The sequence below is a fragment of the Zophobas morio genome, unplaced genomic scaffold (assembly GCF_036711695.1).
Source record: "Zophobas morio isolate AGI-343-1 ecotype UQ-CSIRO unplaced genomic scaffold, CSIRO_AGI_Zmor_V1 ptg000143l, whole genome shotgun sequence".
In the NCBI taxonomy this organism is placed as follows: domain Eukaryota; kingdom Metazoa; phylum Arthropoda; class Insecta; order Coleoptera; family Tenebrionidae; genus Zophobas; species Zophobas morio.
Window position 1 is genome coordinate 709 of NW_026972247.1, and position 17,980 is coordinate 18,688.

Genomic DNA, 17,980 nt, shown 5'->3' on the forward strand with positions numbered 1-17,980 from the left:
TAATATAGAACTAACTATTCTTATTTTTATTACCTTACTTTTCTACTTTTATAATACCTTGTATCAAAGTAATTTATTATTATTTCTATTTTATTACCAAAATTTCTTGTATATATAAAATTTCTTAATATTTTAAAAATAAATTTTTTTATTTAACCTTAATTATTAATAATATACAAAATGAATTATATTTTATATTATTTTTGTTTATTTTTTAGTTATTATTATATAAAAAAGGTTTCTTTTATTTTGGTTTATATTTTTTATTAAATTTGTTTAATTAATTAATTGTTATATCTTACAAAAGTTTTTATTTTTTTATTGAAAATATAAAAGATTTCATTTATTTTTGATACTTTTTTTTTAATTTTTATATATTAAAGTTTTGTTTCAGTTTTATATATTTTTTTTGATAGAAAAGCTCTTTATCTATTAGTATTTTTAATAAAAGCTTATAGTCTTAAAATTTTATTGTGCTTCTAAAATATTATTTATTATAATAAATTTTGTTTTAGTTTATATTTTTATTTTTTTATTTATTAGAATTTTGTAAAATTTTATATTATAGTGAACTTCTATTATTTTTTATAAAAATAATGATTATATATTATAAAGCTTTTTTAGTTTTATTATATAATTTTTTATAAAAGAAACTTTTTATTTACTAGAATTTTTGTAAAAGTCTATATTTTATATGAACTTTTATTATTCATTAAAAAATGACTAAAATATTAAAATTTCTTATAATAAACTTTTGTTATAGTTTTATTATATTATTTTATTAGAAATTTTTTTTATTTTTTGTATATTTTATAAAAGTATATATGCTTATACTGTTTTTTATTTATTAATAAAATATTTTAAAATTATATTTTATTATTATTTTTTATAATAAAGTTTTGTTTTAGATTTATATTCTTATTTTCTTTTATTTCAAAGTTTTTTTAATATTTATTAAGAAATACTACATATTATTTCTTTATATTTATTAGATTTTTTATAAAAGTTTATATTTTTTTATGAACAACAAATATTATCTTTAAAATGTTTTAGATTATTTTTTATTTATAATTTTTAAGTGTAATGTTTGTTTTGTACTGAAATCTTATTTTTGTAAAATCTATAATGAAAATTATTTTTCATTATTTTTATTGCTTTTTTATATATATAAAATAAGTAAAAAACTACTTTTTTAATATATTTATTTAAAGTTTTAATTTCTATTTTATTTTTTATTATTGTAAGAATTTTTAACTTATAGATTTCACAAAAAATAATGAAAATAAATTTATGTTCAGTTTTTTATTTGAAGTATCATAGCCTATCTTTAATCCATGTTTATAGTGAATTTTTATTATTATTGCTGTTTTTAAAATTAATAAATTTTTTGTTGATAAAACCTTCATTATTACATTTATTATAGAACTAATTTCATGCTTTTTATTTTTTTAAGAAAATTCTACTTTTCGTATTAATATTTTAAATTTTTTACTTTTTCTATAAGTTTGTGAATTATTTTTACTAGAAATACGTTTATTTTTTTTAATTTTAGTCTAAATACAAGAAATTAATTTTTCCTTTTTTTAATGAATTAAAAAATATATTTTTTATAGAAAGTTTAAAAACTGTTTTCCAACAGTATGGCAAAGTGCGCTCGATGACAATAGCAAGAAAAAAAGATCCGAAAAATAATGAACTGGTCATTAACTTTTAATTTACTACAGTTTTCATTCAAAAATTGTTAAAATGTCACATTTTTAATTGACCTTTTTTTACTGAAGCATGAAATTTTCGCCTTTTTGATTTATTAACTTTTTTCTATTGGCTAAAGTATTATTATGGAAATTAGTAATGTATCATTTTCCTTTGGTCAATCATTAAATTTTTGATTTGTGGTTTTATTAATAATTGCATTGGTTAAGCGGTTTTCTGAGCTTTTTATAATGAACAGAATAAGTTTTTTTAATGAACATTTATAAATATATATTTCTTTTTGTTGTTTGTTAGTTTCACTAAATTAGTTGTATTCAATATTTATATTAAGCACCAATAAATTTCCGTACCTTTTTTAAGACATTAACTATAATTTCATGTTTAATATATTATATCTATTCTATTCATTGGCCCAGTGATTCACTAGATTTTTTGTTAAAATACTTCTTTTGTATACTAAAAAAATTTTATATAAAATAATAACAATATTAATTTTCGTTTTTTAAGACTATTTTTTTTAATATACTTTTACTTTTTTAAAAAAATTTAATTATAATTTTATTTTGTTTTACTTTATATTATATTAAAATATCTTTTGTAATACTTTGAATATAAAAACTTTATAGAGTTGTAGTTTATATTTATTTTATTATTACTTCTCAACATTTTTTAATTTTTTTTGGATAAAAATTGTTGGGTTTTTTTATTTGTGTTATTATTAAGTTATGTAAAAACTATTATTTATTATATATTATTATTAACATTATTAATTATTGTTATCATAATTTTCCTTATAATTCTAGAAATCAATGGGCTTTGGATTTGTTGAATTTTATACGCCAGAAGACGCTGCCAATTTATTGAAAAATGGGTCTAATATAAAAATTGATGGGCACATTTTAGAGTTAAAATTATCGCAAAAGAATTCACGGCCTAAAAGGGTTATTATTATACTTATTATTAGCGCTATTTTTGTTATTATTATAGTTTATTATTATTATTTTTAATGTGCGTGCGCGTAACTGTTATAGTTTTTATTTAATAAAAATGATTATTTTCGCAACACGTGCCTTTCCTCTTTCGCCTTATCGCAATGGCGTTGTCATTTTTTAATATACTTCTATTGGCGCTTCGTCGCATCGTAGATTTTTAATTATCCTCAAATGGCGTATCGGCGGGCGTAGTATTTGATTGTTGGGGGTATTTTGTTTTAAAATTTGTAGTGGAAAAACTTTAATGAATTTATAATTTCCATTTTTTTTAATTCTTTATTATAGAATTACTATATTATACTTTTTTTTTTTTAGTAATTTTTGTATTAATTAAATATCAAATATTATATTTTAATAATAATGAATTGTTTTTCTTAATCTATATGAATATTAATAGGTTTTCTCATTATTTTATTACTTGTTAACTATTTAATATAATAGTAATATAAATTATATATAACTTTTTTTTATAATTATAAATATTCATCATTTTTATAAGTTTTTTTTAATATTTTTACAGTTACCACAATTTTTTATGGTCATAATAATATTAATGTCAACAATTTTTATTATTTTACATTTTCATCATAAAATTATGAACATTTATGTATAAATTTGATGAACTTTTATATATATCTAATTTTTTTTGGAGATTTTTTTTTAAAATATTTAACTTTATTATGAATGTTATACGTTTATATTTTTATTTTCGTATAACTCTATTAATATTATTTTATGATTATGAATTGTGTCTATATATTTACTTTATATTATTACTATATTATTTATTAATGATTTTTCTTTTATTAACTACTTTTTTTACTTTTTTTAAAAAAATATTAGTACTGATTTTCTCAATTTATAATATTTTACTTGGTTATTTATAAACTTCTATACTTTTTTTACAATTTTTTTGGGTATTGAATAAATAATAATTCATAAAGATACTGAATTTTTATTTATTTTATATTTTATTATATTTTTGTTTATTATTATAATAATATTATGAATTTTATTTTTAGTTTTATTTTACTTTTCATTAGTCGTTATTATTTAGTTTAGTTATTATTATTACACTCTTTTATTGATTATAACTTACTTTATATTATTATTGTATACTATATATTTGTTTAATTTATTCCTTTTATTATTTTACTTTTTATGCTAAATCTTTTATTATTTTGAACTTTTATATTTTTTGTGTTTTTTATATATTTTTATTTATGCTGAATATAATAATAATATAATCTTTTTAATATTTATTAATTACATAAAAATTTATTATATTATTATATATGAAATACATATATTTATCTTGTCATCAGAATAAAAGGAAGTATGCCTCTCAGAACGACAAACTGAAAGGTACTAAACTTTTGGTGCGAAACGTTCCTTTTGAAGCTTCAGTAAAAGAACTGAGAGAACTTTTTGGGTTTTTTTTTATTTTGTTAAATAATAATAATGAAAGTGTAAATTATAATTGTATTTAAAAATATTTTTAAATATAAATAATGTAAAAAATAATACTAGAAATAATATTTAGAAAAATATAATGATAATAACAACAACAATATTAATAATACTTATAATAGTCTTATAAATAAATGCATACAAAAATATATAATTATTTTAATGAAACTAAATGCACTTACTAAAAATTTATAGAAAAATATATATTTTAGTAATAAACCTGTAAAATAAAAATATTACGAAATTATATAAATAGTATATTTTCAAATTTATAAATACTATTAAGAAAACTAATAAATAACAGAATTATGAAAATAGTATATATAATATTAAAATTCTTGTAAATAACGAAAATTCCTAAGAATATATAAATAATTGATATAATTAGCATGAACTTTTTAGTTTGTAAAGCAGCTTGTATAGAACTTTTTATTATAAAAATTTACACCGATAATTCTTATTATTTTAAATTCCACTCTAAATTATATTTATCAATAACTCTTTTAATAAAATAAAAATATAAACTTTTAAGTATAATTTTAGGTATTTTAGGTCATTGTTATTAATATATTACTAGAAATTTTAATTTTATTTTCAAATTTTTTTTTTAAAATTATTCTTATTAATAACTTTTTTTAATTAGAATAAAAATGTAAAGCTTATTTTAATTTTCTAGATATTTTAGAAGTTTATTATTAGAAATTTATATTAATTTAATATAGAAAATGATTATTAAATTTACTTTTTATTAATTTATTTTTATTTTAACTAAATTTAAGTATTAAATTATATTTATTAATAATTTTTTGTTTATATTTACATTTTAAGAACTTTTCATCATAATTGTTATTATTACAAAATTTAATTTATTGCATATTGATTATTATAATTCTCACTTTTTTAAAAATGAAATTTTTAATTTTAGAAAATTATTAACAAACATTATTTTGAAAATATATTTTTACCTTTTTGTAACCATATATGCGTGTTGGAACATTTTATTATTACTTTTTTACTTTTTTTTAGTATTTTATTACTTAATTTTTTAAAAATTATTTTTATTCATAACTTTTTAATCAAAAAGAAAATAAAGAACGTCTTCACTTTTAGATATTATAGAAGTTTTATTATTTTTATTTTTAATATAATTATTTTTATTTGTTGCATATGATTTATTTAATACATAAAAAACTTTTTTTTCAGAACTTTTTCTGTTTATTATTTTTATCTAAATATTTTTTTTATTTTACTGGCTTTAATAAAATAAATTATAGTAAAACTTCTATTACTTAGTCAGAATTTATATAAATATATATTTTTTTCGAATTAATAAAATTTATAATTTTTTTTTGATATAAAATTTTTATTGAATAATATTTAAATTTTATATTTATTAAAAAAAATTCACATTCAGAACTTTTGGAAAATTGAAAAGTGCTCGAATTCCTAAGAAGTTTGACGGAAGCCACCGCGGTTTTGCATTTGTCGAGTTTGCTAACCAACAAGAAGCGCAAAATGCCTTTGAAGCACTTGCAAGGTTTGTAATGAGACTCTTTTCCCATTAATTATAGTGACTTTTTTAGTTTTTAGTTATAAAATATATTAAAACTTTCTTTTATAATAATTATACTTAATAACTTTTAAAACATCTTAATGAATTTTTTTAGGATTATACGATCTTTAAATTTTTTATATAATTAAACTTTTAACTATAAATTTATTTATCTTATAATAATTTGAAATTTTTTTAGTGATTATTATATTTTACAATTATTTTAATGAATATTCTGGTCTTTTTTTGATACTTTACTATAAATATTTTGTTGTTTAATTATTAAATTTATTATTTTTAGTTTTTTAAAACTTTGTTGTGAAGTTTGTTTAATATTTTTATTTATAAGTGTATATTTCAGAACTTAATTTTTTTTAATATTTATAAATACTTTTTTACAAATTTTTTAACTTACAATGATTATAGTAATTTTCATTAATTTTAATAAAGTTTTTAGTATAATTATATTCTTTATATATTTCTACTTTTTTTGAGCTTTTTCTGTGATTTTTGGTTTCTTCACTTTTTATAATGATTTTTTCAGAACTTCAATTTATATATAATCTTTTTGTTTAATTTTTCTACCTTTATAGCGATTATTATTTTTGGGTACTTTTCGTATAATTTTGTTCCATTTTTTTTAATTAAAAAAAATTTAACTTTGAAGTTGCTGAACTTTTTATTATTGACATTTCCGTTTTTGTACGATATTTCATTTTTAGTTTCTATAAAGAATATTATTTAGTAATTATTATATATAAATTTTATTTTTGGTATAAAAAAATTGTTTAATGGTTTTTGAATTATTTAATGAAAGCTTTTTTAATGCTTTTTTTAATGCTTTTTTTAGTACTTTTGTGTTTTTACTGCAAGAATGATTATTCATTTATTACAATTTTTTTAATAGTAATTTTATGTTTTATGTTTTACGATTATTCTTTTTAAAAAATTTTTTATTGGTCACTGGACTTTATAATATTAACTTTTTTATATTTTTGAACAATATTAAAGATTATTTTTTACAATTTTTTTAATGAATTTAGTACTTGTATAATTTTTTATTGTATATATTTATTTACTGAATTTTTTTTATAACGTTATAATAATTTTCTAGTTACAATTTTGATTTATTAATTATTATCACCTTACCATCATTATTTACAACAGATTAAAAGGTTTTAATTATGGAACTTTTTTTATTGTAATATTTTTAATACGTTTGCGTATATTACAATTTTTTTCAAGCTTTTAATAATTATTATAATATTTTATAAATTTTTATTTATTACATTTACAAATTTTTAAGTAATTGTTTTAGTGATAAGGTTTTTTTATTTTAATAATTTTTTGACTAAAGTTTTATAATTATTTTTCTTAAACTTTTAAGTAATTATTTTAGTGATAACTTTTAATATATTAATATTTTATAATTTTTTATTAACTATATTTTTATGCTTTAAAGCAATTTTTTTAATGATAATATTTTTATTTTAATAATTTTTGTGGCTAAAGTTTATATATATATTAACTAGATTATTTTTCTAGTTTTTAAGTAATCTATTCTTAATTTTTTTTATAATAAAAATTTTTTGACTTAAGTTTTACGATTTTTTATATTTTAATATTTTTAATACTCTCAATAAAAATATCAACTAATTACTTTCAAGATATTTTATGACGAAATTATTTTTTATATTTTATAATATTAACTTAAGTATATTTTATATTAATAAATTTTTAGCACGCATTTTTATGGGCGTCATTTGGTAATTGAATGGGCTAAAGATGACAGTTCTCTAGAAAAAATTCGCGCAGATTTAAGTAAATATTTATACTAATAATAATAATTTACTAAATTTTTATATATATACAGTAAAACAAGTAAATATTCAACATGAAGAAAATCACAGCAAAAAAATAAAATTTAACACTCGTGAAAATTTTTCATTAGATTCATATTGATAATAAAATTTTTTTGTTACCATTGGAAAAACTTTATATTGCAGAATTTTTTATTTGTTTATATTAATATTTTATTGTTTTTTTAGTTTAAAGGGAAAAAATAAAATCGTATTTATTTTTTTTGAAAATTAGAATAAATTTTTGGTGAATAATTAAAAATACAGCAATTATAATAAATAATAATTGTTCACGTTAACGTTTATTATATTTTAGTATTAAAAAATATGTATATATATATAAAAAAGGAGTACTTTTTTATTTTATTTAAGAAATGGAATAAAAAGGTTTGATAAATTATAAATACAACAATTATGATTAATAATAATATTTAAAAAGTTTGTTATATATCTGTAAAAGTGTACAGTCAACGTGGGTATTGGTATCTTATTATAACTGCCGATGCCACGTGCGCATCCGTTTTGGGATTGCATACAAGCCCCTCCCAAGCCTTTTTGGTTTCTGATTCGCTGTTCCACCTTCAATTAGACCACGTGAGAGGGTACACAACATTTTTTTTAAAAAAAACTGGTAGTGATTTTTAGTGGGAAAATATTATAAACAATTATAAACAGTATCGAAAAGTGTTTTATTAAATTTTTTTTTGGAATTGTGATTTATTTATAAAATTATTGGTTCATTCTTATAAAAAAATTATAGCGCTCATGGTCGGTAAACTTTTCATTATTTTTATACGCCTTTAAAAGTCTTTTTTATGATACTTAAAACATACCAATTAACTTATCATATTAACAACTGGATTTTTTAAGGTCTATTTAAAAAATTTTAAAATCCAAAGAAATAATGAAGTGAGTTCTGTTCTAGTCAAATTTAAAATAAACCCCCCCCCCCCCCCCCCCCCCCAAAAAAAAAAAAAAAAAAATAAAAAATAATAAACTAAATTTCTTTAGTGATAATGAAATCAAAAAAAAATTATTAGGGAAATTTAAAGCTATTAACTTTCGCATAATTTATATTATAATATGAAGACTTTTCTTTAAAAATTTATCAAAGTTGAAGTTTTTTTTTGGAAAATAATGAAAACAAACAATAAACAAAAAAAATATTTTATAAAAAAGTGTTATTATAGTAATATTTAATAATAAAAAATTATTATAATAAAACGATATAAAAAATAGTATTATAAAAAAAAGTATAATGATAGTAATATTAAATAGAAAATAATCAGGAAAATTCGATAGTAAATATTATAATAAGTAAAAATTATGAAACTATAATAATATATATAAAAATAAAATATTATATAGTTCATTAAGTGAAGTAACAATAATTGAATAATTATAAGGATCTGCTAGTAATGCTTAAGACTTTTGTTGGCTAGTGACGGAATTTTGTATAAAACAAAAGACAGCATCCACAATTTTAATGAATTATAACAATAATACTTTTTATTAAATATAATAAAATAAAAATAATTCAATACAGTTTTAAGGCTTTTTAGTTTTACTTTCAGCTGCGAGAAGGGCAGCAACGCGCTTAATATCTTCAATACTAATATTAGTTTCTTCTTTTTCAAGAGCCTCGAAAACGTCTAATAAATTGTGAATAATAATAAAATAATAATAATTAAAATAAACCATGGATTTCTTTAAGAACGAGTTTCCCATCATTATCAATATCAAGACATTTAGCGATTATTGCAAGACGTGATTCCTCCAATGGGATATTGCGAGCTTTGGCCGCGTTAATTAGTTCATCCAATGAAACAACGCCGTCTTTATCAGCGTCAATCGTCGCAACGGAAAGTGCGTCTCGCTATGAATGTATTATTAGTATTAAAACACTTTTATAAAGGATATGGTTGATTTATTATTACTGAATGAATTTCTTCTTCAAGTTTCTTAATGACTTTATCAAGTTTCTTTTCAAGTTGTCTTTTACTAAACGATTCTTCGACGCCGTTTTTGCTCTAAATAATAATAATAATAATAACATTAATAATAATGAATAAATAAACAATAACTGTAATAATATAACAACAACAATAATAATAAATATAACTTCTTTATATTCTTCTCTCTCTCCGCGCAGCTCATTCAATTCTTCGAGTTCATTTTGCAGTGAAGAGCACGAGGAAAGATTGGCGACAGCGTCAGCAATACTATGTAGCTCTTCTTGCGAAATTACGGGTTTTTCTTTTCCTTCTTCCTTCAAAATTTTTTTTTTGTCCTACAAAAAATTCAGAATAATTGAAATAATAATAATAATAAATATATTTACTGAATCGCTTGTAGGTGTGGAAGTTTTAGTTTCATTCTCTTTAATACTTTCATGTTCTTCTGGTTTCTTTTCTTCGGTACCACTTTCTTCGTTCTCTTCTTCTTCTTAAGTATTTAATATTATTTTAATATTAATATTATTTTTATAAAACCTCGTTCTTCAGCAATTCTTTTATCTTCCTCCCTAATAACTTCCAGTCGTTCTCGATTGGCTATATTTTCTCCTCTGCTTCTCTTTTTTTGTAAGTCAGTTTCGTGTACCTTTTGTTTTTTTATATACAAATAATAGTCAACAATAATAATAAATTTTAATAATAATATAATTAATTATATTTATCATCATAATAATTAATAATAATAACGATAATGAAAATACTAAGTTTTCCGAAAGGTTCGTTAGCAAAGAAGACTTAATAGTGTCAGGATCAATTGATGGATTAATCATTAAAGCTCGTGAAAGCAATAAAATAGTGGTCGGGACCTCGTCATTAGAAATAATGAAAATAATAATAACATTAAGTAGTAGTAAAAATAATTTCACAATAAAAGTAGCTTAAGATCATTAAAATTTGTTACAAAAAAAAGTTCTTGAAAATTATATAAATTGTAATATAAAAAGTATTTTTCAAAAAAGTTTATATATATAATATATAATTCACCAAAAAAAGTTCCTGATTACCAAAAAAATTGTTATACACAATTTCCCAAAGTATTTTAAAGAAACATTAAAGATTATTATATAATAATTATTTTTAAAAGTTTGTTATGTAAAAAATTATATATTTACCCAAAATAAGTTCTTTTAAATCATTAAAACTTGTAAAAATATATTGTACAATTTATAAGTATATTTATTATAGAAATTCTTCATAAGCATAAAAATTGTTATATATAAGTCTTTTCTTTAAAAATTATTAAGTAAAATATACAAATTCTCAAAAAAAGTCCTTTAAAATTATTAAAAAAAAATTTTAAAATTTATTTTTTAATGTTTATAAATAAATTATTTATTTTCACAGTAAAAAGTTCTTTAAAATCTTTAAAAAAATTGTTTAAAATATATTCTTTGATATTTATAAGTAAAATATATATTTTCACAAAAAGAAGTTCTTTAAAGTCATTAAAAAAACTCTTATATAAAAAGATTTTGTTCAAGTTTTATTAAGTAAAAAAAGTATTAATATTATTAACTTTTTTAAATTTAAATAATTTTTTGTATCTCTAAATTTTTTTCAAATAGGTAATTACTTATACAAAATTTATTCATATATTTTAATGAATCATTTTTTTTATTGAGTACTAAAAATATTTTACTCCGTTACGATTATAAACTTTATTTTCGAGGTATTATATTTATTTGCATTATTTTCGTTGGCAATAACGTAATAATAAAATGTAGTAAGAAATGTCAATAGAAGTATATAACTATATTAACACGCGCTAAAAATAACCTAACTTTTTCCAAAATTTTAAGGACCCCCCCCCCCAAAATATAATTAAGAATATTAAATATGAAATAATTAAAATTAAAAAGTTTAGTTATAAAATTATAGGAATTCACATAATTTAAAAAACTTCAGCCATTGGTGAATTGAAAATAACAAAAATAATGAAAAATATAATTACCTTTTCTTTTATATTTAAGTTCAACCACTGTCGCATTTGAGAACGAAGACGCTCAATAGTAATGCCGATGGCGCGCATGCCACGATCCTGACAGGCCGTCTGCAGCTCAGAAACGGTCATGCTATCGACTCCTTCTTTTAGTATCATCTGATTGGCGGCCCCAACATTTGGAGGGTTAAAAAAACTTGATTGGTAATTACCAATTTAGCCAAAATATTTAATGAAATGTAAAAAAAATTTAAAATATAAGAATACTTTCGCTGTAAAGTTTGTTAATTACTGCCACCAACAATTAAAGAGCTGGTCAAATTTATTAAATACAAAAAATTATGAGGTTAATTTCTTAATGAAAACAATGAAAACTAATTGGTTGTTCACCAATTAGCAAAAATAAATATCAAGCAATTGAAATACAATTTTTTTGAGAAACTCGTTTTTACTAACCCCAACAATAAAAGTTAAGTTGCAAAAATTAAATAATTTGATTGGTTGTCACCCATTGGTCAGATTTTTTGTTTACAAAAGAAATTATGAAGTTAATTTTCTTGAAGACACGTGGCTAAACTAAAGCTATAAAATAAGTAAAAGTTCAAAAAAATAGAATTATGATTGACTGGTGTTATTGAATATCAACCAATTAAAAAAAATTGTTAATTCTCCTTAGTTACTAAAGTGTAACATGATAAAAAGGCAATAGTGATTGGTTAGTGACAACTATGACATGTGTATATATAGTAGAAAGGGGTTATTTAATCGCCTTCCCACTCGGTAAAAATAGTTAAAAAATTAAAAGCTTATGATTGGCAGCCCCGAATGAGTCAAACACCAGAAAAGTTACGATAAAGTATTGGTACTATATTCTTTCCCTTTCCCGACAGCTGGGGACGGGATATGAAAAATAAAAAAATACAATTGGTCCTCACAACAACAAATTACCATTATTACATTGTTCAAACGAATGGCGTGAAATATTAAAATAACTTTTTAATGAAAACTTTTCATTATAATAATTGGCTTTTTGACTTTTCTCATTGGTAGAAACCGTGATAATTAAAAAAATGACTGGTCAGCACGTTTTTAATAAATCTTTTTTAGTGAATAATACTTTCAGATAATATTCTCAAATTCCCCAACAATAAAGGTAAACGTTATAAAAAATAATTAAATTGGTCAATGGCCAAAAAAAAATTATATTCACTATTTTTTCTCCTCAACGATAATTGTAAAAGTCAAGTAATAAAAATTATGGTTGGTCGATACCCAACATTAAAAAATCTAACTAATTGTTTCTCACCAACAAATGAGGCGTAAGCCATATTGGTTTCATTTCTTTTCCCCAAGATTTTAAGTTCAACAATTTATATGGAATAAAAAATTTTAAGATTATAAATAGTATATAATTTCAGCATTAAGAGCTACCATAATTTCTAGTTGGCGCTTTAATTCCAACAAAAATTATAGTGAAAACAAAAAAAAAGTACTTCTGATTACCCCAACAATTAAATATATTACATATAATTTTTTAGTAATTAAAAATAAGTAGTTAATATAATACTTTAAGTAAAAAAAAGCTTCAATAAATTTAGGCGCTAAAATTCGTACAAAACTCTTGATAAAAACAAAAGAAAAGATCTATTATTTTCTTAATCATAAAATAAAATTTTCCAGTACCAACAGTATAATAAAAATTTTAATATGAAAAGCTTTATTGGAGTTTAAATTCTAACAAAAATTATAATGAAAATAAAGAAAAAAATATACTGCTTACTCCAACAATTAAAAAAGAATATTAAAAAAATTCTAGTATCAAAAATTATATATATCAAATAAATTAACAACCAAAAAAAATTTAATATTTCATAATAATAATAATAATACAAATCCCAACCAAATGGGGTTACAAGAAATTAAATGTATATCAGAAATTATACAGAGGTCATACGAGATCGTCAGCGCGTAATTGGCGCATGCGAATCCGAAGTTGAAAGGCGAGAAAATTAGTGGTCCCAACAGTAGGGAGGCCAATCGTTCTGCAGAGGGCCACCACTTGTTTACGTGAGAGATTGTCGAGCGTTAATTCGTCTAAAAAAAGTATTGACTAAGTAAATAATTTACAAAATTTTGATATTAATAAAATTTATTATTAAAAAAATATTGTCAGTTTTTATAAATAAAAAATATTTAAAAGAATATTAATATATAAAAAATAAAAAGAATTTGTACGAAAAGTTTACATTTAAAATCAATTAATATAAGAAAATTATATAATAAAATAATAATATTAGCAATAAAATTTACTTTAAAAAAGTGTACATCAACAATATTTTATAATAAAAAATATTCTAAATAATGCAAGTGTATAAAACGTAAAGAAAGTATAATAAATAAAAGGGTTCATAAAAAAAAATATCATATATGAAACAAAAAAGTAATAATAATGAAGAGTATTATAATAATATATATACAAAAACCTTCAAACAATTTTAAAAATTTAATAACTTCCTCTTGCGAAATATAAAAAGTTCCGGTGCGTAACTTTTAAATAAAAACAATAAAAATAAATAAAACAAATAAATAATTGTAACATGTAAAAAAAGTTTTTTATTTATAACAAAAATTTAATATTAAAAAGTAATAAATATATAAAATTTGTATAAATAATCATAATTAAAAGTATAATTGTAAAAAAATATATTACAAATAAATATTAAAAATTTATAATAGAGCATAAATAAAAAACCAATAAATAATAAGTAAAATATATATATTAAAATTCATAATGGAGGTAAATTTAATATTAAAATATAAAAAATATATAAAACTGTATAAATAATTATAAATAAAAGTATTATTGTTATTAATAAAAATACAGTAAATATAATTAATTAATAGTTAGACCGATAAGTAAGCAATAAATAATTGCACAAATATAATGAAATGTTACACAAATATTTATTAATAGCTAATAACATTCATTAAAATTTATGATAATACTCACACGAAAAAAAAATATTCTTAATTTTTGAAAGACAAGAAGCATGAATTTTAATGAAATGTATCAAAATTGAATATAAAAGAGTTCGAGTCACTATTATTATGATTGAAAGTAAAATAGAAAATTATTTTGATATAAATTTAATATGAAAAAATTGAAACAAATAACTTATAAATAACGCAAAACAAAAAAGGATAACAGACAAAAAAGTTCGAGTAATTTTTATATTATAAATAAAATAATAATTTATAGCATATTAAGATTTTACAATAAAAAATAAAATAAAAAAATTAAGTATTATTATTGTTATAAGTAAAATAAAATTCTATAAGTGATTAAGATTTAATAAAAAAAATTATATAAAAGTATATTTATAAAATAATAATATTTCCAGTAATATTATTATTGTTTAAGTAAAATAAAAATTTATAATAGATTAAGAATTAAAAAAAAATAATTTATAAATAAATTTATATAAATAATTATAAGTAAAAGTATAATCGTTAAAAAAAAAAGTCGAAGTAATCACTATATAATAATTATTATTTATCTTTTTATTTATTATTATTGAAATTATTTAATTACAATTTATTATTATTACTATTATTAATTATTACTACTATACCGTCATTATTATTATTAGTGTAAATATTATTTTATTATTCAGTATTATTTTTTATTATAATATTATTACTTGTTATTATTAACTTTTATTATTATTAGCATTACTATTAGTATTATTATAATTTATTATTTTTATTATTACTATCACTATTATTATAAAGGTTATTTACTTTTTCCCACATCTCTTTAACTTTCAAGTCAGACTCCACAATTTTGTTGGGATTCACCGAAGCAATTTCTTCAACGGAATCTTGCAAAACTTTCGCCATCTCTAATTTTACCTTTAACCGTTTTTTCCTTCTTTCTTCCTTTTTTATTTTTATTTTTATAAAACTTTAGAAGAAATTTTAAAAAACGCATAAAAAACATATAATGATAATAATTTTTAAATAAAATAATTTCAACGCGTAAAAGAGTCGTAAATTTCATTATAACGTTTAAAAATATTTAAGCATAAAAGTAATTACTATTAATAATAACCATCAAAAATAATTATAATTATAATCGGAAAAAAGTTATAAATTTTTTTTTCAAATAAATATATTAATAACTAGCAAAAAAGTTATAATTAAATCTTTACTGCACGGCATGAATTTCATTATAAGTTAAAAAAATTCCGCATAAAAAAATAAGATTAATAAAAAACCATCAAAAGTAAATAAAGTAGTAAAAATTATCATTAAAAATGAATTAATGAATTCACTTGTGTAAATGGTAATAATAATATTATTAACAATTCATGAAAAAAAAATTAAAATTAAAACGTAAAAAAAGTTTATTTCAAAATAATAAGTAAAAAAAATTAAAAAATTTCATAAAAATGGTATAAAAAAATATTACAATACAATTTAATAATGATAAAACAAAGAAAAAAACAGTAATAATAATGTGAACAAAAAAATTAATAATTTTATACAAAATTAAGTGACATTAACGTATAGTACGTAGTAATAATAGTTATAACAATCCCATCAAAAAGTAATTAAAATAATAACTTAAAAAAAAATTATATTAATAATAAATGATTTAAAAAATATAACGCTTTAAAAATGTAATAGTAATAATAATAGTTCATCAAAAAATAAGGATGACAAAAACTTAAAAAAAAAGAATTAAATATTCATAAAAAAGGATTTTAATTATTAACTTTATCTTTTTCGCTATCAAAAGTACTTGGAAGCATATTCGGGAACAATTTAAGTGCGACTGGAAGAAGAAATTCCATAAACGGGACTATAATAAAAATGGAAAAGGGAACGAGACGGAGAAGATCTCCAGTTGTGCGTACGAGCTGTTACGAAATATAATTATAATAAACTTATTAAAATAAATAAAAAATTATTATAGGTAAATTTTACTTGACGTCGTTCCCTTCTCGTAAGCGCACATCCTTTTAAAAGTTTCCATGTTAACGCAGATGAGATTTTGATATCGTAAAATAATAACTGAAAACCTATTTTTTATATTTTCACAATAACAAAAATATGAAACAAGAAAAACTTCCATAAAAAAAAGTATTTAACTTGCTAACTTTAATCACCAAAGAACACAATAAAAAAATTTTATATGGATTGTTATTTTCTAAAATTTTACTTTTCTATAAATTAACTTAAATAAAATGAAAATTTAATTTTCGTAAATAATAACTGCAATAATACCTAAAAAAACCTAAAAGTTATAATAATTAAAAATTTCTCTAGTTCATTTTTTTAAATAAATAATATAAGGCTCCCATACAAAAGTAGAACAGAATTTTTAATAAAAACCAGATCTGTGGAGAAAAAAAAGTTTTTACAAAATTAAAAAACTTGCAATTTTTCAAAGTACCAAAAATGTTATACTTACAAATTTACTTTCTTATAAGAAAAAATATAACGCTCTGTATATAAATTTATCTAGTAGAATTAGATTTTATTTTACTTTATACCAGCTTTGTAATGATCCAAAGTTTCTTTTGCGGTGTCCATAAATTTACGTACTTGAGGCTTCGGGTCGATAAATTTAATCATTTTATTATAAAAAGGTTCCTTTTTATTATTAACTGTTTCAGGAGAATGATGATAGTTATGACTAGTTCCTATACTTTCATTTTCAGCAGTATGACCACTTTTTTCATTAAAAGATGTATTTTTGCAAAATTTTAAAACACTTTTTTGAGCAGGTATAACTCTTGAAGTATAATATATATTTCTACAAAAAAAATGTTTTTTTCTTTTAGTTCCATTAATAATATATTTAAAAAAAGGTTTTTCGATTTGTTTTTTACAACGCCCTAATTAGTAAACAAATTAATTTAACAAGTAACCAACTTGTAGCAATACAGAAGAACAAAAAAAAATAGAAATAAATGTTTTTTTTAAGTGTTATATTAGAGTATATAACGATTTCTTTAAAAACTTACAAAAGCAAAAGGAATAACTGTACATTATAAAGAATAAAAAAAACTCCTATCCATTTGCTAATCTAACAATTGGCAAGAAACTAATTAAATTCTTCAAGGCCATGTGCTAATAAAAAATTAGTTTTACTTCAACTGAAGTAGTGTTGTTCAAAATAAAAAAGTTTAGAAATTAGGTAATTATAGAATTTTTTATTTATAGTAGAGTATATATAGTACTTTTTCACTTACACTAATAAACAATGTTAGATAAAATATATATAAGTATTCTCATTATCTAAATGATTAAACATATAAATCAGTTTTCCTTCCCTGAAGTGGATGTTCAAAAATTGAAAATATAATTTATATAATTTAGTATTTATTATTAATAATTGGAATATAGAAAAACACTGTTTCTCTTACACTACT

The 17,980-nt window shown here is 19.2% G+C and overlaps 1 protein-coding gene and 1 long non-coding RNA gene across 2 annotated transcripts; one reads left to right on the top strand and one right to left on the bottom strand.

Moving 5' to 3' along the window:
- Nucleotides 1-1,616: 1,616 nt before the first annotated feature.
- On the top strand, nt 1,617-7,544 carry LOC135145315 (uncharacterized). The gene is made up of 5 exons (XR_010283407.1): nt 1,617-1,699; nt 2,517-2,654; nt 4,031-4,137; nt 5,590-5,712; nt 7,469-7,544. It is a non-coding gene; the product is annotated as an uncharacterized LOC135145315 (long non-coding RNA).
- Nucleotides 6,380-17,185, bottom strand: LOC135145314 (mitochondrial proton/calcium exchanger protein-like). Its single transcript, XM_064077426.1, has 15 exons — nt 17,099-17,185; nt 16,530-16,624; nt 16,319-16,462; nt 15,342-15,479; nt 14,024-14,087; nt 13,495-13,634; nt 11,553-11,699; nt 10,303-10,407; nt 10,079-10,187; nt 9,928-10,028; nt 9,709-9,876; nt 9,524-9,616; nt 9,285-9,462; nt 9,131-9,238; nt 6,380-6,452 (listed from the first exon to the last, which is right to left on the bottom strand). Exons 1-14 carry the CDS (start codon nt 17,178-17,180, stop codon nt 9,135-9,137), a joined length of 1,668 nt encoding a protein of 555 aa, XP_063933496.1. The 5' UTR covers nt 17,181-17,185; the 3' UTR covers nt 6,380-6,452; nt 9,131-9,134.
- Nucleotides 17,186-17,980: the final 795 nt, after the last annotated feature.

Coding starts and splice junctions, on each gene's coding strand:
- LOC135145314 (XM_064077426.1), bottom strand. CDS start 17,180: ATGATTAAATTTATCGACCCGAAGCCTCAAGTACGTAAATTTATGGAC. Junction 11,700..13,494: donor AATTACGCGCTGACGATCTC/GTATGACCTCTG, acceptor GCCGCCAATCAG/ATGATACTAAAAGAAGGAGT. Junction 9,877..9,927: donor CCACACCTACAAGCGATTCA/GTAAATATATTT, acceptor AATTTTTTGTAG/GACAAAAAAAAAATTTTGAA.